At 40.5% G+C, this 26,696-nt stretch overlaps 6 protein-coding genes and 1 non-coding gene across 7 annotated transcripts; 3 read left to right on the top strand and 4 right to left on the bottom strand.

Moving 5' to 3' along the window:
* Positions 1 to 168: 168 nt before the first annotated feature.
* Positions 169 to 8,675, top strand: LOC117907808 (U11/U12 small nuclear ribonucleoprotein 25 kDa protein). The gene is made up of 4 exons (XM_034821468.1): positions 169 to 479; positions 868 to 973; positions 7,528 to 7,627; positions 8,263 to 8,675. Exons 1-4 carry the CDS (start codon positions 251 to 253, stop codon positions 8,356 to 8,358), a joined length of 531 nt encoding a protein of 176 aa, XP_034677359.1. The 5' UTR covers positions 169 to 250; the 3' UTR covers positions 8,359 to 8,675.
* A 926-nt stretch (positions 8,676 to 9,601) lies between these two features.
* On the bottom strand, positions 9,602 to 12,582 carry LOC117905969 (high mobility group B protein 9). Its single transcript, XM_034818869.1, has 6 exons — positions 12,003 to 12,582; positions 11,787 to 11,865; positions 11,545 to 11,701; positions 11,345 to 11,425; positions 10,142 to 10,503; positions 9,602 to 10,032 (listed from the first exon to the last, which is right to left on the bottom strand). Exons 1-6 carry the CDS (start codon positions 12,158 to 12,160, stop codon positions 9,895 to 9,897), a joined length of 975 nt encoding a protein of 324 aa, XP_034674760.1. The 5' UTR covers positions 12,161 to 12,582; the 3' UTR covers positions 9,602 to 9,894.
* Positions 12,583 to 13,941: 1,359 nt separating this feature from the next.
* LOC117906129 (pentatricopeptide repeat-containing protein At5g40410, mitochondrial-like) lies at positions 13,942 to 16,754 on the top strand. The gene is made up of 2 exons (XM_034819087.1): positions 13,942 to 16,521; positions 16,696 to 16,754. The coding sequence occupies exon 1, from the start codon at positions 14,409 to 14,411 to the stop codon at positions 16,320 to 16,322; it is 1,914 nt and encodes a 637-aa protein (XP_034674978.1). The 5' UTR covers positions 13,942 to 14,408; the 3' UTR covers positions 16,323 to 16,521; positions 16,696 to 16,754.
* On the bottom strand, positions 14,014 to 14,169 carry LOC117908031. The gene has a single exon (XR_004650148.1). It is a non-coding gene; the product is annotated as a U4 spliceosomal RNA (small nuclear RNA).
* Positions 16,674 to 18,093, bottom strand: LOC117906975. The gene is made up of 2 exons (XM_034820273.1): positions 17,817 to 18,093; positions 16,674 to 17,570 (listed from the first exon to the last, which is right to left on the bottom strand). Exons 1-2 carry the CDS (start codon positions 18,091 to 18,093, stop codon positions 16,852 to 16,854), a joined length of 996 nt encoding a protein of 331 aa, XP_034676164.1. The 3' UTR covers positions 16,674 to 16,851.
* A 3,459-nt stretch (positions 18,094 to 21,552) lies between these two features.
* LOC117906152 (protein GDAP2 homolog) lies at positions 21,553 to 22,985 on the top strand. Its single transcript, XM_034819112.1, has 3 exons — positions 21,553 to 21,899; positions 22,008 to 22,272; positions 22,532 to 22,985. The coding sequence occupies exons 1-3, from the start codon at positions 21,767 to 21,769 to the stop codon at positions 22,749 to 22,751; spliced, it is 618 nt and encodes a 205-aa protein (XP_034675003.1). The 5' UTR covers positions 21,553 to 21,766; the 3' UTR covers positions 22,752 to 22,985.
* A 2,226-nt stretch (positions 22,986 to 25,211) lies between these two features.
* LOC117906155 (F-box protein SKIP23-like) lies at positions 25,212 to 26,696 on the bottom strand. Its single transcript, XM_034819115.1, has one exon. The coding sequence runs from the start codon at positions 26,604 to 26,606 to the stop codon at positions 25,437 to 25,439; it is 1,170 nt and encodes a 389-aa protein (XP_034675006.1). The 5' UTR covers positions 26,607 to 26,696; the 3' UTR covers positions 25,212 to 25,436.

Raw genomic sequence — 26,696 nt, 5'->3', positions numbered from 1 at the left:
AGTTTATTTTAAATTTTGCATAGATTTTATAAATACTGGGCAAGATGTATTTAAGTTCTAAAACTAGCCTTTGCCGTGAAAGGAAACAAACCGAGCTAAATGGTCAAAGCCAAAATTTCAAATAAATGGGCTCAGAAAACCAAAATCAGGCTGGAAATTGTCTTCAATGGAGCTGTGACTCTAGTCCTCTATTTAAACGTCCAAAACAAAAACCCAAGCCTGAACTGCATAGTCAGCACTCAGGAGCGAGATGGAATCGTCGGGTGGAGGGAAGAGAGAAGAGGAGGATGTTGGAAGCTACAACAGCAACAACGTGAAGAAAGCAAGGTTGCATTCAACGCTGACAGCTCTATTGGACGATCCTATACTTGCTGATGTCCCCAAGGAACCAACCTTATCGGATGTTGACACTCTCATCAACTTAGAATTGGGCAGCGCCATGCGGATCTCTGTTATCAAATTGGATTCTACATCCTTCGGTACCAAATGCTTTCTCCTCTACATATCATTTCCTTTTCGTTCCCAGAATTTTAAGAAAAGAAACCCTTCAAACTCTGGGCAGTTGTGCCTCGAAAGGAAAGTTTCCGAATTTTTGTTTTTGTTTTTTTTTTTTATTTTCCTCAGCAATCAGAGAGAGAGAGAGTTGTTATTGTTTTTATAAACGATATCTGTGATTTGTTTTGATGTAAAACATTCGAGGTGGGGGTTTGGATTTAGTCTTTCTTCTAATTGTCATTTCGACAAACAGTGTCTGGGCACTACTACTTCTTCGATCTTTGACAAGTAGGAACGTTTGTTATTTGGGCGTAGCTAAATGATATTTTCTAATATGTGGTTGATTTTGATGGTGGGATTTTGTTGGTGAAGATGTTGCGGTGTTGAATTCGGCTACGGTAAAGGATTTGAAACTGGCAATCAAGAAAAAGATAAACGATATGGAGCAATCGAAAATGGGGCATCGCCACATTTCATGGTATGATAACAGCAAGCTATCTAGTTAACTCTCTTGTTTTTCTGCAATTTGGCTTGAATTGAGCTTTTCTCCTTCAAATAGTTGACCATAGGTTATTGGGGGGCGACATGAGTGAGAGAGCGAGAGAGCGGGTTAGTGTGAGAGAGGGTGAAAGCGATGGGAGGGAGCGAGGCGAGCGGCGAGTTCCAGAAGGGCTAGAGGGAGACTCAAGGGCTGATGCAGAAGGTGACGACTTCGTGCGGGTTAGGAGTAGGGCCAAGAAGGGAAGTTTTGGAGTGGAGTCGAAATGGTTTGATGTAGAGGTAAGGGAGCAGAAAGGCAAGGTGCAAGCCCTGATTGTAGAAAGGAAAGGGGGAGTCTCCTCATGGATCAGGTTGGGACCGAATAGTATTGGGTGCTTTATCGATGGTCTGGAGGCCTGTATTGAGAACGCAGGAACCGGATTTTGGGAAAGGAAGTGGAAGGACAGTGGGAGGTCCTTTCTTATGGTGCGAGACCTAAATAAGGGGGGGTTGTTCATTCGGTTAGGGGTTACAGATTTGGAAAATAAAAGGTTTAGCATTTATATCCCGAAGGGCAATGGAGATAAGGGTGGCTGGGTGCTAATGGCGGAGATGCTTCGTCGTCTGGGGTGTAACGTCAGAGACGAGAGCTTACAGAAAAAGGGCACGACGCTTCTGAGGTCATCAATGGGGAAATCCTATGCGGAAGTTGTGGTGCAATCAAAGGAGATGGAGACCGTAGTGGCGAGGGTGGAGCTATGCAAGAGGGAATTGAGCTGGAATATGGGGAAATTGGTCCACTGCCTAGTAGGGAGCTAGGACCCTAGCTCTGGGAAAGAGGATGACCTGAGAGGTTGGGGGATGAAATTGGCGAAATTTTGGAGTTTGAAGGGTAATTTAGGAATCGCGAAATTGGAAAGGGGCAAAGCCCTCTTAGAATTTGAGGTTCTGGCTGAAGCAGAGAAAGCCCTAAGAATTGGGGGTTTCTCGTGCGAGGGGTCTCCTCTCAGTCTAGAAATATGGAGGCCTAAGAGTGGTGTACGCTGGAAGGGGAAAAGAGGCGCGAGGCTTGGGTGCGTATCTTGGGATTGCCAGTCTCGCTATGGGAGCGGGATATTCTGAGGAGAATAGGGGACGCCTGTGGGGGTTTCCTTGATATCGACTCTCAAACGGAGACGCTGGAAGGCTTGCAGTGGGCAAGGATCTTGGTGAAGCTCAACAAGTAGAGGCCCCCCAACGTCGTGGAAGTGCGGACCGAGGAGGTTTGCTATGAGCTCACACTTTGGTGGGAATTCAGACCCGCTGCGAGAATGGCAAGGGAGAGAAAGGGCAAAAACATTCTTGTTTCAGAAGCCGAGGTTGGGGGTGAAGTCCCTGCACGCGCGGGGAGGCACGTGAGGGGGTTGGTAGGAGGTCCAAGTCTCGAGGTCAGGCTGCAGACTGATGATGGGACGAGGGGGCAGTCCTCGGGGTCGGGTTCGGCTGCGGTTCCGGATTTGGGCTTGGTGGCGGATGGGCCCCATGAAACGTGTGGGTTGGCGACGCAGTGGGCCATTGGGCCTTCTGACGCCTCTGGGCCTTCCCTGCCCACGACCTATCCTTGCGAGCCTGGGCCGTCCCTTCTTGGGCTGTCTCTTGACGCTGGGCGGGCCTCGAATAATCTGATCGGAGGGGCTGGGCTGGGGGTTCGAGGCCCAGACTCGCCTTTGGCTTCTAATGCGGACGAAGCCCATTTGAGGGGGGTTTGTCCCTTTATTGGGGCTGGCCCAAGCTCTGCGGGGGGCCTTGACCAGTCATGGTCGTTAGTGACGGATGGTCTGTGGAGGCCTGTGGCCGAGGAGCATAGATTGGAGGAGAATTCGAAGACAGTTGATGTTCTACTGGAAGAAGCTTTGAGGTATGGGAATGCCTCTAATTTCTTTGGGCCGTTGGTGTGTATTTCTCCTTCTCCATCTTTTTCTTTTTCTGGTCGGACTCCACTGGGGGAGTATTACGACCGTTCTGGGGTGGCTCTGGACGCTTCCCAGTGGGAACCTATGGACCGGAGGATGATTGGAAGGACGCCTGTAGTATTGAAGAATGTGGAGTGCTGGGAGATTTTGGAAGATAATAACGACGTGATGGGATCCAGTGGGAAGGACCTCTGTCTTGTTGGTGAGACGGTTCCAGAAATTAGGGATTGGAGGGAGGCCAACTGGGAGGAGAGTGAGTTGGCAAGGTTCATTCAGTTCTTAGGGTTTTCAACAGTGGGTTTAGAGAAGGACATTATGGATTTTATGGTCAAAATCAGAAAAAGAAGGGAAAAAGTGCACTGCAAGTCTCTCTTAGAAAACTCGAAATTTGAGAGGGAATTGAAGAGACTTGAATGTTCCATCTATTATGATGGGGGAAGGAAGCAGAAAGGCATTGTGCAAGGAAGAGGGGCCCAGTCTCCAGCTGTCTCATGAAGTTAAAGCTGGTAAGTTGGAATGTTCGGGGAGCTAATGATAGCTCTAAAAGGAAAGTGATCAAGGCTTTGATTAGGAGTCAAAGGGCGGACTTAGTTTGCATTCAGGAGACGAAAATTCAGACTATGACTGAGGGGGTGGTGAGGAGTTTGAGATCTGGGAGGTTCCTCGATTGGGGGGCTATGGGAGCCCAAGGCTCAGCGGGTGATATTTTGGTTTGCTGGGATAAGAGATCCTTGGAGCTGTTGGAGATGGAGGTGGGCAATTTTTCTATATCGTGTAGGTTGAAGAATGTTGAAGACGGAGGGGTTTGAATTTTTATTGGAGTTTATGGGCCGTGTAACAGGAAGGAGAGGGAGGAGTTGTGGGAGGAGTTAGGAGCGATAAGGGGAATTTGGGAAGACCCTTGGTGCTTAGGAGGGGACTTTAATGTTACTTTATCTCAAAGGGATAGGAGCAGGCAGGGGAGCCTTAACGGAGCAATGCGTAGGTTTGCTCAGGTGGTGGATGACCTTGCCCTCATTGACCTCCCCTTGCAGGGGGGTGTGTATTCTTGGAGTGGGGGTAGGAGCAATCAGACTTGGGCGAGACTGGATCGATTCCTGGTATCTCAGGGTTGGCTAGATACCTTCAGGGGGGCTGTTCAGTGTAGGCTCCCTAGGCCTACCTCTGACCACTTCCCTATTTTGTTGAGGGGGGGGGGCGGGATGAGCCGGGGTCCCTCCCCGTTCAGGTTTGAAAATATGTGGCTCAAGGTGGATGGGTTTAAGGAGCTTCTTCACGAATGGTGGCAAGGAGGGGAAAGAGTAGGAAGGGCTAGTTTTAGAATGGCTGCTAAAATGAAGGAGATGAAGGAGAAAATTAAAGTGTGGAACAGGGATGTTTTTGGTAGAGTGGAAGTGAATAAAAGCTCAGCCCTTCGGCAAATTGAGTTTTGGGACAGGGTGGAAAGTGGCAGGGACCTCTCAGAAAGGGAAACGGACTTGAAAAATGAAGCTAAGGAGAACTTCAAGAAGTGGGTCCTTTTGGAGGAAGCCCATTGGAGACAAGTGTCTAGGGAGCTGTGGCTTAGAGAAGGGGATAAGAATACTGGGTTCTTCCACAAGATGGCTAGTGCCCATTGGAGAAATAACTTTTTGGACAGAATTAAAATAAATGGGGTGGAATTGGTGGAGGAGCAGGAGGTGAGGGAGGGGATTGTCAAGGCCTTTCAGCACCAGCTAAGTGAAGAACCAGGGTGGAGAGTCGACATAGAGGGGCTACCTCTTAAAAGTCTTGACCGCAGTGAAGCTGAAGCTTTGAAGGCCCCCTTTACTGAAGAAGAAATTTTCTCTGCTCTGATGGATATGAACGGCGATAAGGCCTCAGGCCCGGATGGGTTCACTGTGGCCTTTTGGCAAGCTTGTTGGGAATTCGCTAAGGAGGAGATAGTAGAGCTGTTCAAGGAATTTTACGATCAGAAGTCATTTGCCAAAAGTCTGAACGCCACGTTTTTGGTCATCATTCCAAAAAAAGGTGGAGCTGAGGACCTCGGGGAGTTTCGACCTATCAGTTTGCTAGGGGGGCTGTACAAGCTTATGGCCAATAGGCTGAAAATGGTGTTAGATAAGGTGGTCTCGGCTGATCAGAATGCGTTTGTGAGGGGGAGACAAATTCTAGACGCCTCTCTCATAGCTAATGAGGTGGTTGACTATTGGCAGAAGAGGAAAGAAAAGGGGATGGTGTGCAAATTGGATATTGAGAAAGCCTACGACAACATCAGTTGGAGCTTCCTTATGAAGGTCTTGAAAAAGATGGGCTTTGGGTCGCGCTGGATGGATTGGATGTGGTGGTGTTTTTCAACGGCAAAATTTTATGTCCTTATTAACGGGGTTCCAGAAGGCTTCTTCTCCAGCTCTAAGGGTCTGCGTCAAGGAGACCCAATTTCTCCCTATCTTTTCATTTTGGGCATGGAAGTGCTGAGTGCACTCATAAGGCGGGCAGTGCAGGGGAACTTCATTTCTGGTTGTAGGCTGAGAGGTAGAGGGGAAGCGGGGATTATGGTGTCTCATCTGCTCTTTGCAGACGACACTATTCTCTTCTGCGAAGCCAACAAGGATCAATTAACTCATCTTGGATGGATTTTGGCGTGGTTCGAAGCGGCTTCTGGGCTTAGGATCAATCTGGCCAAGAGCGAGCTGATACCAGTAGGGGAGATTGATAATATTGAGGAAATGACGGTGGAGTTAGGCTGCAGAATTGGTAGCTTTCCGGTTAAATACTTAGGGCTGCCCCTTGGGGCCCGGCACAAGGCCTTGTCCACGTGGGATGGGGTGGAGGAAAGAATGAGAAGAAGACTTGTCCGGTGAAAAAGACAATACTTGTCTAAGGGCGGGAGAATCACCCTGATTAAGAATACCCTAGCTAGCATTCCTATTTATCAAATGTCCATCTTTAGAATGCCTAAGTCAATGGTTAAAAGGCTTGAGAAATTACAAAGAGACTTTCTTTGGGGAGGGGGAATCTCGGGTAGGAAAATTCATTTAATTAATTGGAAGGTGGTGTGTACTCAAAAGGAGAAGGGGGGTCTTGGTATTAGGAGGATGGGGTTATTGAACAGGGCCTTATTGGGCAAGTGGATTTGGAGATTTGCCGTTGAGAAGGATGTCTTGTGGAAGAAGGTAATCGGGGTGAAGCATGGGTTGGAGGGTTGTGGTTGGAAATCTAAGGAAGCCCGGGGGCCCTTTGGAGTGGGAGTTTGGAAGGAGATTTTAAAGGAGAAGAGTTGGTGCTGGAATAACATGAAGTTCAAGGTGGAGAAGGGGACTAAGATCATGTTCTGGACTGATCATTGGTGCGGCACCGAAGCGCTGTCCCAAGCATTCCCCCAGATTTTTGCCTTAGCAGTGTGCAGTAATGAACTGGTGAATGATGTGTGGGATCCAAGGCTTGGCCAAGGAGGGTGGAATCTCAGATTGATTAGAGATTCTAATGATTGGGAGCTGGTGCTAATAGAAGATTTGCTCTTTTTGCTAAGGGACATCAGAGTAACCCCAGAGGAGGACTTTGTGCTTTGGAAAGGCGGGGATTCTGCCAGTTTTCGGATTCGGGTGGCTTACAATTTGCTGGCAGCCCCTAATCCTTGTGTTTTTCCGGGAAAAAATATTTGGGTGGATAAGGTCCCAACCAAAGTGGCTTTTTTTGCGTGGGAGGCTACTTGGGAAAAAATCCTCACATTGGATAGGCTGCAAATGCGTGGGTGGCAGCTTCCAAATTGTTGTTTTTTGTGTGATTGTGAAGAGGAAAATGTAAATCACATTCTTTTACACTGTACAGTGGTTAGGACCCTTTGGGATAGCGTCTTTGCCTTATTTGGGGTTCAGTGGGTGTTTCCAGAGAAGGTTAAAGAGGCGTTGTTCTGTTGGCGGGGCCCTTTTGTGGGTAAAAAAAGGAAGAAGATTTGGAAGACCATTCCGTTATGTATATTTTGGACGGTGTGGAAAGAAAGAAATAGGTTAGCTTTTAGAGGGGGTCTTTTGGCTATTCAGACTCTCAAGAAGTCTTTTGTAAATAGTCTGTGGAGTTGGGCTAAGTTGTATAGGGGAGAGGAGTCCTCTTCACTTATAGGCTTCTTGGAGTGGGTTGCGGTCCCCTAAGGGCTGGTGAGGTGTTTTTGTTTTTGTTTCTTTGGCCTTGTGGTTGCTTTGTATACATCCTGTATGCGGTGCGGCCTTTCGGCCTTCTTTAATATATTTTCTGCTGCTGCTTATCAAAAAAAATAGTTGACCATAGGTTGGTTCCTCAAAAATTATTGATCACTAGACAGTATACCAACCCTTTTACTGTTCTTTAAAATATCTTAAAAGGAAGAATGACCTCTGATGACCATCAGTTTGGTTTCTAAATCGCAAATCAGCAGACAAAATTATTCGATGCATCAGAAATGCAGCATTTGTCATCTTTCATTTCTTTTGCTGAGTGATTTTAGACAAAATTATAATTTAGAGAAACTCATGATTTTTGAAAAATATTGATTATTTTGGGGGAAGAATTGGGGATGATATAGTACTACTACTTATTGTTAATCCTTTATTTGCTAATTCAAGGTCGTCTTCTGGCAATGCAGGAAGCACGTTTGGGCAAATTTTTGCCTTTCATACTATAATGATAAGTTGATTAATGATGATTCTGCCCTTCAAGATTTTGGCATACACAATAATTCTCAGGTTCTGGCTCTATTCTTTCTGGGTTTTGTGAAGTTCATTCTGGATTGTATAGGATCATCAACCTGCCTACAATTTTCTGATTTTGAAGCCCTTTTATTTTTGTTAGAAGGCATGACAAAATTTGAACAAGGGCTTTTTTAGATATGTTGAATGGGTATATTTCCCTTGACAGTGTCCTAGATGCTATGGAAATTGCTTGGTTGTCCTAAAAGAATTGTATGATTGTTTTCTTGATTTACTTATAATTTTGAAGGTTGGAATTCATAATTGTGGATGAGACGATTATGGAAAATGACAATGATGGTAAGTAAAAATGTTGAAAAAATGTCATTTCAAGAAAACCTTAAGTTGGTTTTGTACCATAAGTTGTTTTGGTTCATGGCCGTATTTTGGATGTGATTTTTACCCTAAGATTCTATGTAAAGCACACTGGAACCATTCAGCTTCCATGGGACATCCAAGTGGCCATATGTCTATATATATGATAAGAAAATGAAACAAGTTTCATGATATGTCATCTTTATACTTTGAAAACGTGAAAAATCAAATAGAGAATCACTTTCTTTATCATCTTCGAAGATATCATTCCTTTATATTTGTCTAACTAAATGGAGATATGTCATGTACTTATGCAGGTGCATTTTGTCCCCTTCATCATGTCAAAGGGTTCTCAGAGGCATTCTAGGAGGAGAAAACATCGATTCTTTCATGGTCTTAACAAACGTATATGAACAATCAATCAATGCTTCACGGCATGCTGTTGTTAAGTTCCTGAGTCTATGGCATGTTTGGAGGTCTGATGGAAAGGAAATGATTGCCTTCAATGCTTTGGAAGGAAAAAACCCATCCCTTGTGAAACTCTGGACTTGGTCCCTGGTCATCTGAAAGTAGATTCATCTCTTATGCATTGTAACTCACATATCCTACTAGAGAACAAATATTTATATGGGTTGCCTGACTGCCCCCTCAGTTGTTCATAACATTTGAAATGAGTACTTCGATTGCATTCTACTATCCAATGAAATACCTCAAATTTTTCCACCTAAAATTTCCCATATCTTTACGATGTTCTTCTAGGAGCTATTGTGGTGATCACTCCATTTTGCATGATGATTACTTATATTTAATTGTTATAAAAACGCAAAATTGAATTATTTTCTTTGGATTGTCTCACAATAAGGGGGCTTTACCATGCAAGACCAAAAAAATTTTACCTCCTAGGAGGAGAGAATATTTTGTAAAAGCAGCTGTTGGGATTGTTAATGAACCATCTTTGCAAAAATGAAATATTTTGTTCCTTCATTTTATTTTGCTAGTTATTACAGAACCCAGTAAATCATCAGCTCGTTCATAATTAATTCTCCATGAGAGAGCTTATAAAGTTGCTTACATTGGATAAAAGATCAGCTGCAGCCATGAGAGCATTAAAGGAAGTTATAACATGGAAAATCTGAAGAGGGGACAATAATCTCAAACTATAAAACCTAGACATAACAAACAAACCACCACCCGCATGATTGAAAGAGACTCAACCAAGGCAAAGATGCAGAGGGAAGATATGGCCGTTTTCGTAAATGAAGGTTGTAAGTAAATGGACAAGTATTGCACTTCCTTAACATAACCATATGGATCTCCATGAATATTGGTAAAATGTAAATCGCAGGTGGCATGCCACTGCCAATTTCCCGTCCGTGCAATAGGGTTATGAAGGATTTAACGGAAAACCCATTCACAAAGTTCATCTGAGAGGGAGAGTCCCTAACATTTTCAAAGTGAAAATTATGATCCATATCCCATTTTTCATTAGGATTCTTAATAATTCATTGGCACTAGAGATGAAAAAATTCCCAGTGAGATGGTATTAGTTGAAGAATTTAATCAAGGCAACCACCTTTCACCAAAACACCTATTAAACAACACAACCATTTTGATAGAATGGCATTTTATGAATGTGATGCTTCTAAAAACAATCAGAAAAAAAAAGGGCCAATAGTATGTATCAATTCAATTAAAAACTCATTAACAAAATGAGACACCTTGAAAGTACAATGCCTCTGTAAAACATTAAAAACTATATATATATATATAGAGAGAGAGAGAGAGAGAGCGGGAGAGAGAGAGAGGATTAGAAAAGCCGGTCCAGCAGAGTGAAAAACATCATCGACCAGGTATGAGCATATTATACAAGCTCGTTTATGCCAGACCACCAACGGCTTTCTATAAGCATCAAGATTCAGAAAAACCATATCAGCCTAACCAAACAGCTGCTATGGACCCCCATTGTCAGCCCTGCCAGCTTCCACCACCACCTGAGGCCGCTGCTGCACAGCCCCCATCCTCTCCTTGTACTCTTTCATCTCTTTCTTGTACCTTTCCTTGTCCTTTATCCCGAGCTTCTGATAAACCTACACAAAAATGAAGTTTCAATTAAAGCATGGATGAAAGCCCAAGAGCATACATGTTTGATTCGTCTTTGGCAAGGATAGAAGAGGTCAGAGCAAAGGGTTGGCCTACTTCCTTCTCCTCTAGGCTCAGGCTGCTCCAACTCTCTCCAATCATTTTTGTAAACTCCCTCTCTCTGTCTGGATATAGGGACTTGAATAATGCATGCTTCTCTGAGAAAAAGAAGTTGTAACCACTCCTGTTGGGCTTGGGGCGGCCGGGCTCGCCACCTCTTTTTCGCTTCTTCTTGCGTGCTGCCTTGTTTGTAATCAGGGTTTGAGAAGCAGTAGTATTGGAAGTTCTGATTGGCGTGTATGAACTTGGCTGCCCAGGATGATACAGCACTCCACTCAGGGTTTCAGACCCCATTTTCACCGACACCAAGTACCCGCAATCGAACTTTGCATTTATCGTCCCAACAGCTAAAATGGGAGCTAAGGATACAGAAAATGAGGGAAAAACAAGATTCAGTAGTACTAATATATATCTAAAGGTCCATCATTTTCAACTTGAGGTCCAATCTAACTCTTTTGAATAATCAAATACCAAAAAGGGAGAAGATCACTCTATACATTTTGGCTGCAAAATTGGCAACAAAAGAATTTGGAGAAGAGTCTCCACCCAAAATGGCAGCCTCACTTTCTATGCCAAAGTTGGAGGGATGGGTAGAAAATGTTTGCCCACAAAGTACAAAAGAAAGAACACATATGACTACCATACAAAAAACCCCCCTCATCAAAATACAGAATGCAATTAAACCGAGCTTGGATCAAGCCTTGCATCCAAAAGACCAACATTTCAATAATTGATCATTAGATATCAAAAGCCAAACAGATCAATTCCCGGAAACATTAAAGCTGGACTCAATTGATAAAAGCCACATAACTAACTAGTCTAATTATTTCAACCTGTGAGGGCCACACCCCAATAAAGAGGTGTGGTCATTGCCCCAAAACACAACAAAAATTTAGTACTTCACTTCAACTGCGGAGGAAGTTAAAAGCCCGGATTCTTCAGGACCCCTCTCCTAGGCCTCCAGAGAATTAGCAGTGTGGTATGGGCCCAAGGAGAGGATGCTGAGAGACCCCACTTGTCTACACAACAAAGGGTAACTGACACCCCAACCCCACCTTAATATACATAAAAATTTATCCCAATTTTGATCACACAGTCGAAACCATTGGAGCAAACTTCAGATAGAGACATCCAATCAAATATATGTGGTGTGTGGTTTATGCCCACTTTATCATCTTATAAATTTTCCACAACACTCACCTCCAATAGGAGGATTAGAGGCGTTTCTCCTCGCATCAGCCGTTTGCTGCAAATTCGAGAGGTCGCTGACAGGGATAGAAGCTACACAGAAACCAAACACAGTACCCATAAACAAACAAATAAAATTTATATTAAAAAGAAAAAGAAAACCAAAGAGCCGGAGACCCATTTACAAGTAGAGAAAGAGAGAAAGCTGATACCAGTTGCGTTTAAAGGTGGACCCTTTAAGAAGTAAGCACGTTCATATTTTCTAAGGATGTTGTAATAGTGCTTCCTCAGTACATATGAAGCACTTGTGGTTGTTGGAGAGAAGTTGAAAACTGAGCTCACCTCTCTCCATTTTTTATCCATCACGACCTGTCAATAGAAAGAAAAAAAAAATCAAAGGGGAAAAAAAGAAGAAGGAAAATCAATGAAAAAAATATTCTAAATAATGGATAACCTTATGATAGCCACCCCTTCGAGTGACCTCCACATACAGAACATACAAGTTCAGCTGCTTCCCACCAATCACAGGTATTCTTACAATAAAATACACAGATATTAACCACCAAAAAAATTTCAAAAAATATATAAATCGATTTAAAAAAAGGAAAAGAAAAGGAAAGAAAACCCGTTTGGAAGCTACGAAAGAGGAATGGAAAAACAAGGGTCTTACGATAATTTGGTGCCCATCTCATAATGAAAACTCCTGAGAGTATCCCAGAACAGAGAGGAGTGGCTAACGATGTCTTCATGGGTGACAAACGACACAGAGTAGAGATTCCCACCGGACCCGTTTGGAGTAGAGTCCTCAGCTCTCTCCTGCGACGACATTGTGCCCCCGGCGACGACTCAGACCCACCGGAAAACCCAGAAAGAAGAGATGAATACAGTGGGGAAGTGAAGAACTATAAGGAAGGGGTTAAATGATGGTAATAAAAAACTGATAATTCCAAAGATAAGCTTGTAATTAAGACACGGTAAGTCTGACCAAACCAAGAAATGAAGAAAAGGGTGAGACGCGTGTGAGAAGGGATTGGTTATGCCATATTGGCCTTTTCTGAAGCTCTTTATTGGCCAAGCACTCTGCTCTATCTACCGGTTATTAATTTCACCTTCATAATTACATTTCTCTCTCTCTCTCTCTCTCCATCTCTCTCCATCTCCAAAGTCTGACATCTCTGCTTCTCTGTGAAACTCTTTATCTGGGTCTCCTTCCAAACGTTGACATGCACTTGCATCTGATCATATCTTACGGTACATCTGTTGGTAGATATCTGCAGAGGGCCTCTTGGGATTGTATGTGATCTATAAGAGGATAATCAATGCGTGGAGATGGGATCTGGAGCGTTGGATTGGCTTGTGAGGGCTGATTGATTTGATTCGAACCGTTAACTTATGAGACCGCTTTTGTACGGATTGGTCCCTGAGTAGTCAAAATTTCTGACCACTTAGTCTTGAGCATGACATTACATAGAAAAACTGATTTCTTTTTTTTAAAAAAAGAAACAATGTTATACAAATATAACATTACTTGCTTTTTCATAGTAAAGACTCAAGAGATATCTTTTGTGGGTGGTTTTTAAGGCCCATATTAGAAACACTGTTATCATAAATGTTGGGATATCTTTTGTGGGTTTAAGAAATTGAAAATGAATTAATATTAATAGAATTATAAATCATTTGATATAATTATGATTATTATTTAAATCTAGTTGAGGTCGTTCTTTATCTGCTCTATGCAAAATACTCATTTGATAAAGGACTTTCAAATACATAGTAAGTTAAACCTTTACTAAAATAAAATCATATTAATAAATATTAGAAAATTTGTTATCCTAAATGTTGGGATATCTTTTGTGGGTTTAAAATTTTTGAAATGAATTAAAATTAATAGGATTATAAATCATTAATTGTTCTAAAAAATAAGAAATTTTATTTGCAATCATAACAAACCCACCATGAATTAATTTGCTATTAGTTTTATTTGGAGAAACAACATTTAAATTGTTTCATATAACATTTTTTATTTTTCCATTTTGTGGATATTGGAATTATAGGGTTATTTAAGGGGAAAAAAAGTGAGAAAATAATTTTAAAAATAACCAGAAGACAATTTTCATGAAGTTTTTTTAAAAAAAAAAAATTATTTATTTTAGAATATAGAATAAAAAGTTGAAAATACAAAAAATTTGAATCAATTTTAATTGTCATATTTGCTATCAAAATTCATATCCCGAGAGTTTGAGATCGGATAAACCTGCACCAGCATGCAAACGCCACGTGTTCAACTGTGGGAGTTGCACGGGAAACGATGCCAGGCATTGGAAACTTCTATACACTACTGGTTTCTTCACAAGACAGCAGTTGTCGTATACGGTAACTTTCATTGGGCTGGTCCAGTCCAGATGGACCGCTGCGCTTGTATCTTTATTGGGTCACGATTGTCAATTGGGCTGGGTTCTCAAAATTTAAAGAAACTTAAGCCGAGCCCAGCCCCAAAACAACCAAGGGTAAGCTTCTGATCCAGAGCCCATAGGCTGCTGACAAAAATAGCCTAAGACCTGAAATTGATCATATACGATCCCCCTTCTACCCCAATCTAGAACCCAAAACATACAGTATCATATTATAGGCATTGTGAGAAGAACTAAGAACCAAACACAATTTTTAACTAGGGATTTGAGGGCTTTACCCTGGATTAGAGGGAGCCCTTCCAGAAATTCTCAGTGGCCTGAGCCAAACCCAGGCCAAAGAGGGGGTTTGGAAATAGTTTTCAACCAGCAATTGACGCGCCTCGGTTATTACCTCACTAGCTGCGTCATTGCCCCAAGCGCAAAGATGCTATACTAGTAAAAACTTCTTTTATTTTATAGGTGTCCCTTGGAATTCCATCGTCTCTACCGTCCGATGTGGGACTAGCATTTCCCACAATCACTCCTTCGCGTTTCGGCACACTGACCTCATTCCCAAACAGTTCAAACGATTCAACACGAATAAAGGTTGCTGTATTTTTAGAGAAGCTTCACAATTCATCGTTGTTGGTATCCATTTTCCGGGTTCATAGTGTTAATGATGGAATATGATGGTGTCAGCTCCTTCTCGTTCATCACTTTCGTTACACTCTCTCTTCGTCGATTGTTTCATCAGTTTCAAAAAATTCGCGCACATACAGAAATACCCTTTTCTTCTGTGCAAATTCTTCATCAGCAAAAGAAGAATTTGCAATGCCAATCGCTTTCAACTCTCTCCCCCATTTCAGGCAGATTCAATTGTTCAATCTCTCGTTTTCGCTATAAGCTCTTGCACGTCCGTATCCTATTGCTCCGCAATTCATGCTCGAGTGATCAAATCTTTGAATTACAGTGATGGTTTCATTGGTGATCGTTTGGTGTCAATGTATTTCAAATTGGGCTATGATGAGGATGCACAGAGGCTGTTTGATGAAATGCCTAACAGAGACTTGGTCTCCTGGAATTCGTTGATGTCGGGGCTTTCGGGAAGGGGGTATTTGGGTGCGTGCTTGAATGCGTTTTGTAGGATGAGAACAGAGAGTGGTAGGCAACCCAATGAGGTGACCCTTTTATCTGTAGTCTCAGCTTGTGCTGATATGGGAGCGCTAGATGAAGGGAAATCCATTCATGGGGTTGTAGTCAAACTGGGGATGTCGGGGAAGGCTAAGGTAGTTAACTCTCTCATTAACATGTATGGGAAGTTAGGTTTTTTAGATGCGGCTAGTCAATTGTTTGAGGAAATGCCTGTGAGGAGTTTAGTGTCCTGGAATTCAATGGTTGTGATTCATAATCATAATGGGTATGCGGAGAAAGGGATGGATTTGTTTAATTTGATGAAAAGGGCTGGTATCAATCCTGATCAAGCCACTATGGTTGCCTTGCTTCGGGCTTGCACAGATACAGGTCTAGGAAGACAAGCAGAGTCCATTCATGCGTATATCCATAGATGTGGTTTTAATGTGGATATCATCATTGCAACTGCACTTCTAAATTTGTATGCAAAGTTGGGGAGGTTAAATGCTTCAGAGGACATTTTCAAAGAGATGAGAGATCGGGACAGAATAGCTTGGACTGCCATGCTTGCAGGCTATGCTGTGCATGCATGTGGCAGAGAAGCAATTAAGCTCTTTGATCTCATGGTCAAGGAAGGTGTGGAGGTTGATCATGTAACATTCACTCATTTGTTAAGTGCTTGCAGCCATTCAGGGCTTGTTGAGGAGGGGAAGAAATATTTTGAGATTATGTCTGAAGTTTACAGGGTTGAGCCCCGGTTAGATCACTATTCATGCATGGTTGACCTTCTAGGTCGCTCTGGACGTTTGGAAGATGCTTATGATCTGATTAAGAGCATGCCAATGGAGCCCAGTTCTGGCGTATGGGGTGCTCTTCTTGGTGCTTGTAGGGTATATGGTAATGTTGAACTTGGTAAGGAAGTTGCGGAGCGATTGTTATCTCTAGACCCATCAGACCATAGAAACTATATTATGTTATCAAATATATACTCTGCGGCTGGTCTATGGAGAGATGCTTCTAAGGTGAGAGCTTTAATGAAGGAGAGGAGGCTTACAAGAAATCCTGGATACAGTTTTATTGAGCATGGGAACAAGATCCATCGCTTTGTAGTTGGTGATCAATTACACCCCAGGTCAGACGAGATACATACCAAGCTGGAAGAACTTATCAGGAAAATTCGGGAGGCTGGATGTGTACCTAAAACAGAGTTCGTTCTACACGACATTGATGAGGAGGTCAAAGTGGGTATGATCAATAAGCACAGTGAGAAATTGGCAATTGCATTTGGTCTTTTGGTGACTGGTTCTGGTGTGCCACTAATTATAACTAAGAATCTTAGAATCTGTGGTGACTGTCACAGCACTGCAAAGTTTGCATCATTGCTTGAGAAGCGTACCATCATTATTCGTGATTCAAAGCGATTTCACCATTTTGCTGATGGATTATGTTCATGTAGGGATTATTGGTGATCCCCAATTGTTCACACTGATTTGTGTGAAGTATAGTGCTTCTTCAGGGAAAAAGACAAGTGGAAAAATCCATTGGGGGCTTGCAACTGACCATTCAGTGCATGGAAATGAACGCTGGCAAATCAAATGACAGTTTGCCAGCCGTATCCAGGAAAGGGTTGGCTGGTCGTCCCATTGTCAAGGCAAGTATTCTCTTATTGTTAGTGTAAGCCACTGTTTGCATACTCCTTTGGCTCATGAAAACTTGGTGCCTATGCTTAACACCTGTCTATAAAATTAATAGGGAAAGCGATGAACTTTCTTTTAAACAGGCAGCACCTTCAATTTTTTCCACTGTTAAACCCAAAAAAAGAAAAGAAAATGTTTCTTAAAGACGTCATACAAGAAACGTTTCCCCATAAAGATAAATTTCTTAAATTCATTAGAAGCTCACCGTTAGATTTGATTTTATTACTGCAAGGTGCTTGATTCTTTCCTTTGACCTTGTTACCTTCTGCAGATTAATCCTTTCTGCCTTACCACTTCTACACTAAGTAGTCAGTGGCTCTCCACCCTCAGCTATACTTTTTTTCAATCCAAAGTTAGAAACTGCACAATCTGTTGCAAACAGATGCAAAGTGTTAAACTTATCTGCCCCTCCCATGATTGGCATGGCAGCTGCCAATTTTACTCGGCTTCTGTAACTTGATCTGTAGGTCTGCCCCAAGACTCCATCCACCCTCTTGCTTAGAGTGTGAAACTTGAAATTGAGCTCCAAATGTGCAAAGCAATCATCTTCTGTGATGTCATATCCATGCACCCTTGATTCCTCTGAAGAAATCGGAACGACACGTGCTTCTATTTCCACCAGCCCTTCCACTGTAACCTTGACCTTGTTTGTCTCAGCTATACCTTGGATCTTCTTCAACCCTGTCACTGGTGACCTCCATCTTTTGCTCATTCCGGCTGGTACCATGATCTCTTCTCCATTCAATTGGATCAGCATATTGTCAACTGATTCATGCCATTTGGAAACTTTCTTTGCACCAATATATAACTGATGGGAACCAAACAAGACCCCAATAGATTGGACCCAACTGAAATCTCGTCCCTTCTTGCCACTCTTGCCAATAAAATGAGCATTTATGTGAACTGTAGGATCCGACACCAAGCAAAAGTCCTTGTCCTTTTTGCCATGAAAATAAAACATGAGCCCATCACCTCCAATGAATCGTGGATCTTGACACACTGCTCCTGGCCTGTCACAAGCTGATTTGCAGCACAACAGAGAAAAGCAAAACAAGCGAACAACACCAACAATGATTAACACTTGTATCAATCTATTAGCTCAAACAATCAAGATAAGAATTGAAAAGGGGAACTAAAAAGGAAATGAAAGATGCATAAAATCACTCCTTTGCCATGTAGTATCCAGTGGTCACTAGGGAACCAATGACTTTGGGTTCAATACTACTTACTACCCCATGAAATTAAAGTGAGAAGGGCATATCTTACAACAATAAGGCTTGCAGAGCCTGCAATCTATTTCACACAGCTTTGGACAACCAGCAGGACAGGTGTGAGGGATGCCATAGCATCTCCCATAAAATGGATCATGGCAAGCTGCCTTTCCTGCCCTAACAATGGAAGGAACGTAACTGAGGCATAAAATGCCCAAAAGAATCCATCCTCTATTCATGTCTTCTTCCTCTTTTAACTTTTCCGAGTCTTCCTTCTCCTTAATGTCAGTACAAGCGCTCAGCTCAGGATGGTTTATGAAGAAAATGTACATGATATGGTGTTCTGATTTTTTTATCTTGCTGTTGAAACTACTCTGGAGTAGGACAACCAAGTTAGGCGCTTCATTACATAAGACATTGATTAATTTAAACCAAGTCAACACCTCCTCTTGAATACGTTGTTTGATCAACGTCCTATAAACCAATGACATTTTTGGTGTGTTAATGTCATCCAAAAAACCATAGAAATCCCAAATCTGGTCGTCAGAGACATGAATATTGAGGGTGTTCTGTCTTTCTCCCCTTTGACTATAGAAATAATTATCTTGGTTTAGAAAACTGCCCAGATCCACTTGTGACCTGAAACCTTTAAGGAGAAAGTGATGACCGCATTGGCTTCAATTGGAATTCAATCCATCTGATCTTCATTTTTTTTCGCCTGTGTATGTAATTATCAAAAGTCATCCGACATTTTGAACACTGAATAATGACCAAATCAGAAGATTCCACTTTGCATAAGCTGATATCGACTTTCCTGCCTGCCAAACAGTTTAAAATGATGACCATTATATTCATTTGTTTAATCACTTTTGTTTGTTTTCTTGTCTCAATTCGATATTCATTTTGATTAGGTTAGTATTTTTGTTAATCTTAATAGACTTAAAATGATTTTGCATCGTTTATTTAAGTTTTATTTTTATTTTTTATTTTTTTGGCTTAATACAAAAAGCAAAAAAATTAACTTTTTCTTTAAATCTATAGTCTGAAAGACACATTTTCATCAACTTCTATTCAAATTTCATTTAAATTCAAATCTATTTAGACTTCAGATACAAAAGCAAAAATCATCTTAATCTTGTGATTGAAATTAGAAATCACATCTCTATGTAGAATTTGAGTATGACTTGTTAAAATTGATAAAGAAATTTCAAGATAATACAAATTTTGATAGACTGTCCCAGGACCAAAATCTAATATGTTTTCCTAGGCAGATGAATAACCCAATGCAGGAAGCTTCAAAGAAAGAGAATCCAAGAAAGGTGAGCATTCCATTGGTCAGTCGTGTTTTATTATTATTTTTTCTCTTTTGGGTCCCCAAGGCATTGTCAGAGGGATCCTTCTGATATCCTGGATGCAGCCCCTGGTTTTTGTGTTGATGGCTGTTGACTATCGTATATCTCCACTGTTTGGTTTTGAATTGGGAACAGGAGTGGGCACTTCCTCTGCTACAAGCCTGCAATTGGTGAGGTCTTCTTTTTGAGTTTGTCCATAGACTCCATACACCAACCTTCATCATCGTCTATAAGACTCTTAACCCTCGAGTTCTTTTGTATTTGTTCTTTTATAGTTTCGTATTGGAACAGCTATTCTTGATATATATAATTTATCTATTTCTATTATTTTTAAAAGATAATATTAGTATTTTTATTAAATATAAAATAATTTTAAATATAAATCAAATTAGAATTTACTGAAGAAGTAATATTTTCTTTTCAAAATTCTTATTGAATTTGGAAAAAGAACTTCTCAAATTATTGACTTAAAAATTATTATTTATTTTTATATTAAGTATTAAAATTATTTAATAAAATTAACTTAAAATTTATTTCAAGTAATCAAATTGATATATTTATCCTTATAAATTATAATTAAGGTAAAAGATATTAAGTAACAATATAAGTTGTGGAATAGTAAAAGGGATTGTTGAGAAAATTATGGTAAATGATGATAAAAAATAAAATAAAAATATGAATTTTATAATAAATTAATTATTTTTATTTATTATTTAAAGTTGTTTTTTATTTTAAGTTATATCATTCAATATTTTATTAAATATATTTAATTTATTTAATAATTTAAATTAATTATTTAATCACTTTTAATTATTAAATTAATTTACTTAATACTTAATATATAGCACGTAAAGGACTAACCAAGATTTAATACAATTGTGAAAGGGTAAGATTCAATCATTCTTATTCCCGGGCTATAAGCTAGCTTGTTAAGCCTTGTGTCTATGGCACAGGTGTGTCTCGCTCATTTAATTTTAAATTTTTAATATTTATAATTTAATAATTTTCTGTTAAAACTTTTAAAAATATTTTAAATAATAAAATTTATATTATTTAAATTGAATTTTGAATATACATATTTATCATATTTCACTTGGCTCAAACGTGTAACGTGTGTCACCAGTCCGATAAGACTTTTGGGTGTTAGGTGGGGCTTGTCCATTTTAAGACTATGCTTTAACAATACTAGTACGAGGACAAAACTCGATAGAATGGTGAAAACGGAGCATAAAATTCCCTTCCAATATCCAGAGAACAAAAAAAATTAATTACTCCATAGCATTTCGATGAAGGGTATTTGATAATGATTTTAAAAATATTTATAATTTTTATAATATTTAAAAAATTTATTATTAAAGTATTAAAAATATTTCTTATAATTACTGTGAAACATATTTTAATATTCATAGAACTTTTATAAACAATACCCCTTCTAATTATTTGTAAGTTAAATTATATATTTAGAAGTCCATAATTTTTTATTATTATTATTTTTTTGGCATTTTGAAATTTCATTATACAAGTGCAAATCGAACAAAACCAAATACTGATATGGAAATTCCATTTTTTATATTAAAAAAAATATTATACCAAATCATCTTGAATTTTAAAAATTGAAGATAAGGAAAATAACTTAAATTAAGATTAAAATAAGTGAAGATATTTGTGAGAGTTCCCAGTCAGTCTATCACATATGATTCAACCCCTCCCATCACCTCGATACTAATTTTGATGGTGAACTATTTTATCGTTTTCTTCATAAAGACGTAATCATAAACCACCACCTGTCCGCGTCGGACGAGCTTTTATTAGCATTTTGGTTTCAAAATAGTATTATTAATTAGTAAAGTCTAGATAAACCCTACCTCGTCATGTGTTGTCCCCAGACGGTGGCCCACACTTCAACTTTTTCTTCGGTTTCGAATGGGAGAAGGATTGGAATTCTGTAATTATTTCTACGGATGTAACAAAACAGATTGGCCCACTTGTTGGACTTTTATTTGATGGATGACTTCGGAAGCTTCGTTCATCCACGGCGTACGTTACCTTTAATAATCACGTTAAAAAAAATTTCAAGTGATTTTGTCTGATCCAGAAAATTTGTATAAATTATGAATAAAAATTTTACTATTTCCTATTTGTTTTCATAATATAAATAATTTAAATTTTTTTTGTTTTTATGGATGATTGATTTGGTAAAAACAAAAAAATGAAAAAGAAAGAAAATAAAGAAGGAAATAAACATCGATGTATTTCCTGTGTCCATAGATAAGGAAGAATGGACACAGTCGCACAAAACCCGTGTTTAGATAGTGCCTAAACGTGTGGGATAAGCACACGTGTCAGAGATAACGGAGTTAACAGTCCAAATAAGGGGAAGATGCTTGAGAATATTCCTTCAAACCGCCCGCTCCATTTCAATCTCAGTTTTTCCTTTCAATCGGATAACTCCCGCACCCCCTCTCTAGTTTCTCTCTCTCTCTATATATATATATATGGGGGAGTCCGCCGACGGAGAGTCTTTGCTTTTTGCAAGTTACAACGACCAAAACTTGGGCGAACTGTTATTGTTATGTTTTCTTTATTGGCGCTCGTAAGTCGTAACAATTAAACTATTGAAAAGAGGTTGAGGTTTAGGACCTTTGGTTTAGCCATGAGTTCTTCTGCTTCTGGCCTGTCTCATGTCGATCAAGAACAACTGATGGAGAAGCTTCAGATCTTCAAGATCCAAGGTACGGATAGACACGGTCGGAAGGTTCTTGTTATCATCGGAAAGTACTTTCCCGGTGAGTGACGGTCTCTTTCTTTGGGTTATGCACGTTGTAGTTAGGGTTTGTGGATTTTGATCTTGGTGTTGATGTTGAATTGAGTTGTTTGTGGTTTTGTGTGATCAGCTCGGGTTATAAGCGTTGAGGTGTTGAAAAAGTATTTGAAGGAGAAGATTTTCTCTCAGCTGGGAGAGAAGCCGTTCTCTGTGGTGTATGTGCACACAGGTGTTCAGAGGAGCGATAACTTTCCTGGAATCTCGGTCCTCCGGTCGATCTACGAGGCCATTCCGATCAATGTTAAAGATCACATCGAGGCGGTTTACTTCCTACACCCCGGTCTGCAGGCCAGGCTCTTCTTCGCCACCTTTGGTCGTTTTCTCTTTAACGGAGGGTAAGAAAGATACTCTCTCTCGCCATACCCGGCGCACTTTACACTTACCTATGCTAAACTGCGCACTTGAGTGCCGTGGTCACGGAGGCTTTCAACTTCTCTAGTGGACGTATATTTTTAGAAAAAGATTCAAGATCCGCGGAGTTAAAACGAAACGATATCATTATCTTGATTATTCTGAAAACATATATTATTACCAACTAATTAAATTAGTTTAATTGATTTCTGGTACTAACACTTTGCTCTGCGCACCGTGTAGGTTATACCAGAAGCTTCAATACGTGAACAGGCTTGAGTTTCTGTGGAGCCATGTAAGGAGGAACGGACTCGAGATACCTGAGTTTGTATTGGATCACGATGAGGAACTGGAAGACCGTCCGTTGATGGACTACGGTTTGGAGAGTGATCACCCCAGAACCTACGCTTCACCAACGCATGATTCGCCGGTGGGAATGTACTCAATGAGGTGCATAGCATAGCAAAGCAAAGGGATGATTTACGAGGGTTTTAGAATACCAGGTGGTTGTGAAGTTAGTTGTTGAGCACTGTGAAAACGGTAGAACTTAAATCAATTTAAAGTATGTGTACAGTAAAAGTCAAATGGAGTGATTCTGGGGTCCGATTTGCATTTTCCCCCTTTTTAAGGAGATGTGAATAAGTACTTTTTCATCCTTTGGATGGAGCTTTATACACTAGAGTTTTGGCTCTCGGAATTTTTGTTGAGTTTCAAAATTTATGACACGTATATTCTGGAGAAAAGGCCTGCTACTCAGGTAATGAGTTGGCCCACTAAAAAGAATCTTGCCCTGAAACAACGTTCAAGATGGGCTCGCAGCGAGGAAATAAAGCTCTGCCTAAAGGCCTGCAAGTTTTAGCCCAGTAAAAGCCATCTAAACCAAACTATAACTTGAGCTCCACCGGTTGCTGTTAATTCGAATCGAAGCATCGATAATGATCGAGTTTCTAACAACGAAGACCTCTCAAATCTGATTATCTAAATCAGGCAGTGCAGAAACATGTATCTGAATCTAGGGAAAAACTTGGCGTTAATTAAGGCACCTGTCCTCCAATTGGATCTTATTACACTAAGTATCAAAATATTGACTTTCCCCACTGGTCTAAAAGTGCGTTTTAGAAAGTATTTTTACCATTTTTAATGCTTTAAGGATGAAAATTTTTAAAGTGTTATAAAAGCTAGAAACACTTCCTAAAATCACTCCCAAACGTACTTTAAGTTTCAAAGGTAATAGACAATGGAAACTCTTCTCTTCAAGCCAGTGCTGAGGCGGATCCCGTGAAAGTATCAACCAAGGGTAGCTTCATCAGGGAGGTCAGACCTTGCTCTCGGTTTCCAAGGGAATCAAGCAAGGAGTGAGGAAGAAGATAAGCAGCGGGATGAAAGGTTTGTGTAAAAAAAGGGAAATTGCATCTCTTTTTTTCCAACAAGGCAGATTGAATTCACTATTAAAATTTTCCTATACATCTTCCATATTCCAAAGAATCAGATCTCTTTTAAGTCGTCTTCCTTTTCATCACAGGTTCAGGACAAAAAAAGGTGGACATCTGAAGGCAACCATTCAAGAATCAAGATATATCTTGTATCGCAAGCTTCAGCTTAGCTTTAGAAAAGAACAGATCATAGGTTATCTGTTGCCTGACTTCCCCATTTCTCTCCACACACCTATATAGAAAATCCCTCGCCCATCTCCATTTCTCCCCACAAAGCAACATAGAAAGTCTTAATACTGTAAAGTGTAAAGGCACTAACCAAACCATCTAAGCATTGAAAAGACTAAGAACTCCATTGAGATTGAAAGATCACCATCCCCTCAACCCATTTAAATTCATTTAAGCAAAACATACCCTTTCAATAAAAACAAATTGAATGCAAGTTCTCAGACAAACACACTACCTTCATTTCAATCATGCAACATTTGAAACTTGCCTGTGTATTGGAAAGACACTTGGAAATATTATTATAGCTGATAATAGTTAAAGGAAATGTTCCTTTTGGAGAAAAGTATTAGAACTTCAAACCATGAAGGTGTAGTGAATGATAGCGCAACTCAAGAGGTCTCAACGAATCCAATTCAACAAGTTTAGCATGTTTATACAATCCGAATACATTTATTACGACATCAAAACTACATAATCTTAATTGATGATACAAACTCAAAATAAGTGAGGCGCTTGGAGAAAGTACAACACTGAAGCTGAAAAATGAAGAGGGACAAAAAAGAACAACAAAAATGACCACACATGATATCAGAAATAGAGTTTGATCAAGGATTTTGTGGTGAGGGGCATATCATTAACAGTACTACTTCTAACATTGGTCCGGAAACCAATGATATATAGTTGGGACCCAATCATCAGAGGTAACAAATTCCATTTGGGGGCTTCTTACTTTGAATAAAGAAGTGGATGCAGAACTAAAATGCTCAGCAAATACACCATTTATAACGATCTGCAACTTAACTAAAAATAACGAAAAGAAGAAAACTACGCTTCAACATTAAGGAAACATCAGTGTCAACAATTGAACTTCCATGGAAGATCAAGCATAAATGTGGATTGGAAGTATGATGTGCATCCTGGAAAGGAGCAGTTCAAGAAGGACCAACAATGTGAATACCCCTTTATACACTACTCAAAATGTTGATTTTCTTGTTTTCAATGAAGATTTGAATTATGAAGATCAAGTCTCACAGCTAGAGGTCTTGATGCCTTGCCCGAGTTACCTCAAAATGACTGCCTTTCACATGGCCTCCAAAATTGCTATGTATAATTATACCGCAGAGACTTGTAACTTAGTGTAAGAATACCTAAAAAATTTGAAATCGCCTCAAAGTATTCAGGTCCAATCATATTTCTTGAATTCCTTTACCATTATAAATATTCATACCATATTACTATAGTATCATTGAACAATGAGCAAATCCTAGCAATCATTACCACATTTAGATTTATACTATCACATATGAATGGGAAAGAAATACATGTAGAAGATTCAATAGTGAACACCAACAATTATGATACAACTTTTCTCCAGTAGCTTATCAGCTGTGAGATATGATTACTACGATGACAAGAATATACAAATTCGGCATAGATACAGAATATGAACAATTGTACTTACAAGTTACAACCAAGATAACCCCAATTCAACATGGATTGGGCGTAACCCAGAGTGGTGGAGGCCAGCGTATCCGAAAATGTGAACATGGTAATGGTTCGATGCTGCCATCTTCTAAGTTGAAAATGCCTAAATCTTGTTCACCACCAATGCCATCATAATTATCCTCAGAATAATCATCCGTATAATAGATGCAATTCCCTTTACATCCCGGAAAATCCACAGATGACAAAGACAATGACAAATTTTCCCCTAGAAACAATGCCCGATCGCCCAGGCTGCTCACCACCTCCCATCTTGGGGCTTTCGAATCTAGCCTACAAACTTGGAACCGTGTTGTTCTATAGATCAGACTAGTCTGATCAGGCTCAACATCATATGTAAGATCTAGATACCTAGTAACTAACAACAGTTCCTCCCCCGATTCGACCAAATACTGCAAATCCCCACCAAATTGCTGCGGCATTTCAATTATCGAAACCCTAGGAGACGAACCGCTCACATCACACACAGCAATCGATCCGTACTTATTCACAGCATAGAACAATCCTCTATGGAATATAACATCCTCAGAATACGATTGTGCATCCTCCAAAAAAGTCCAAGAATCGTCACTTTTCCTACAAAGGGCCAAATCGCCGGTTTGATTTAGAATAACGACTGCGATGAAATCGGAACCATTGGCAGGACTCGACGAGAGAATTGTTTTCTTGATAAACGAATCTCTCATCTTTTTGAGACTCCGAGTGTAGACATTGCCGGACGAGGTCCGGAGAGCGTACTCGCGGCCGACGTCGGCGAAGTTGAAGCGGACAACATTCGGAAAAGTGGAGAGAGGAGGGAGATGGACCTTGGATCTGGTGAGAGGGTTGAGGAGAAAGATTTCAGGAGCTTCGTCGAGAATAAGAAGCCAACCGTGGGAGGAGCCGCGGCGGCGACGGCGGTGGGACGCTTCAGGAAGGTGGAGGAAGTGGAATTTGTTGAGGGAGAGGCTGAAGAAGGGGCGGTGGGTGTGGTGAGGTTGGGATTGAGGAAGCATGAGCCATGGGAGTTGAGTGGGGAGGTGGTGCGGCGTTTTGGGGACAGAGGCTCGCCAGTTGTGGCACACGGCTCGGAAGCGGACATAGTCCGTGTAGATTTTAAACTTTTTGGCAATGAAGTCTAGGAGCTCGGGGTGGAGTTGAGACCAGTCCGCCATGCCTGTTTCCGTTTGGTTCTGGAGACCGGAAATAGTTGCCACTTGCCAGATGGCCCTGAGCGCGCCCCCCCACCCCCACCAATGCTTTAG

The sequence above is a fragment of the Vitis riparia genome, chromosome 18 (genome assembly GCF_004353265.1).
Source record: "Vitis riparia cultivar Riparia Gloire de Montpellier isolate 1030 chromosome 18, EGFV_Vit.rip_1.0, whole genome shotgun sequence".
NCBI classification, from domain to species: Eukaryota; Viridiplantae; Streptophyta; class Magnoliopsida; order Vitales; family Vitaceae; genus Vitis; species Vitis riparia.
Note: the sequence above shows the minus strand (reverse complement) of the source record. Positions and strands in the feature narration are given on the sequence as shown.

Coding starts and splice junctions, on each gene's coding strand:
- LOC117907808 (XM_034821468.1), top strand. CDS start 251: ATGGAATCGTCGGGTGGAGGGAAGAGAGAAGAGGAGGATGTTGGAAGC. Junction 480..867: donor ATTGGATTCTACATCCTTCG/GTACCAAATGCT, acceptor TTGTTGGTGAAG/ATGTTGCGGTGTTGAATTCG. Junction 7,628..8,262: donor GCATACACAATAATTCTCAG/GTTCTGGCTCTA, acceptor GTACTTATGCAG/GTGCATTTTGTCCCCTTCAT.
- LOC117905969 (XM_034818869.1), bottom strand. CDS start 12,160: ATGTCGTCGCAGGAGAGAGCTGAGGACTCTACTCCAAACGGGTCCGGT. Junction 11,702..11,786: donor GAAGGGGTGGCTATCATAAG/GTTATCCATTAT, acceptor TTCTATTGACAG/GTCGTGATGGATAAAAAATG. Junction 10,033..10,141: donor TGAGCCTAGAGGAGAAGGAA/GTAGGCCAACCC, acceptor ATTTTTGTGTAG/GTTTATCAGAAGCTCGGGAT.
- LOC117906129 (XM_034819087.1), top strand. CDS start 14,409: ATGATGGTGTCAGCTCCTTCTCGTTCATCACTTTCGTTACACTCTCTC.
- LOC117906975 (XM_034820273.1), bottom strand. CDS start 18,093: ATGTACATTTTCTTCATAAACCATCCTGAGCTGAGCGCTTGTACTGAC. Junction 17,571..17,816: donor GCTCTGCAAGCCTTATTGTT/GTAAGATATGCC, acceptor GCTGCAAATCAG/CTTGTGACAGGCCAGGAGCA.
- LOC117906152 (XM_034819112.1), top strand. CDS start 21,767: ATGAGTTCTTCTGCTTCTGGCCTGTCTCATGTCGATCAAGAACAACTG. Junction 21,900..22,007: donor CATCGGAAAGTACTTTCCCG/GTGAGTGACGGT, acceptor TTGTGTGATCAG/CTCGGGTTATAAGCGTTGAG. Junction 22,273..22,531: donor CGTTTTCTCTTTAACGGAGG/GTAAGAAAGATA, acceptor CGCACCGTGTAG/GTTATACCAGAAGCTTCAAT.
- LOC117906155 (XM_034819115.1), bottom strand. CDS start 26,606: ATGGCGGACTGGTCTCAACTCCACCCCGAGCTCCTAGACTTCATTGCC.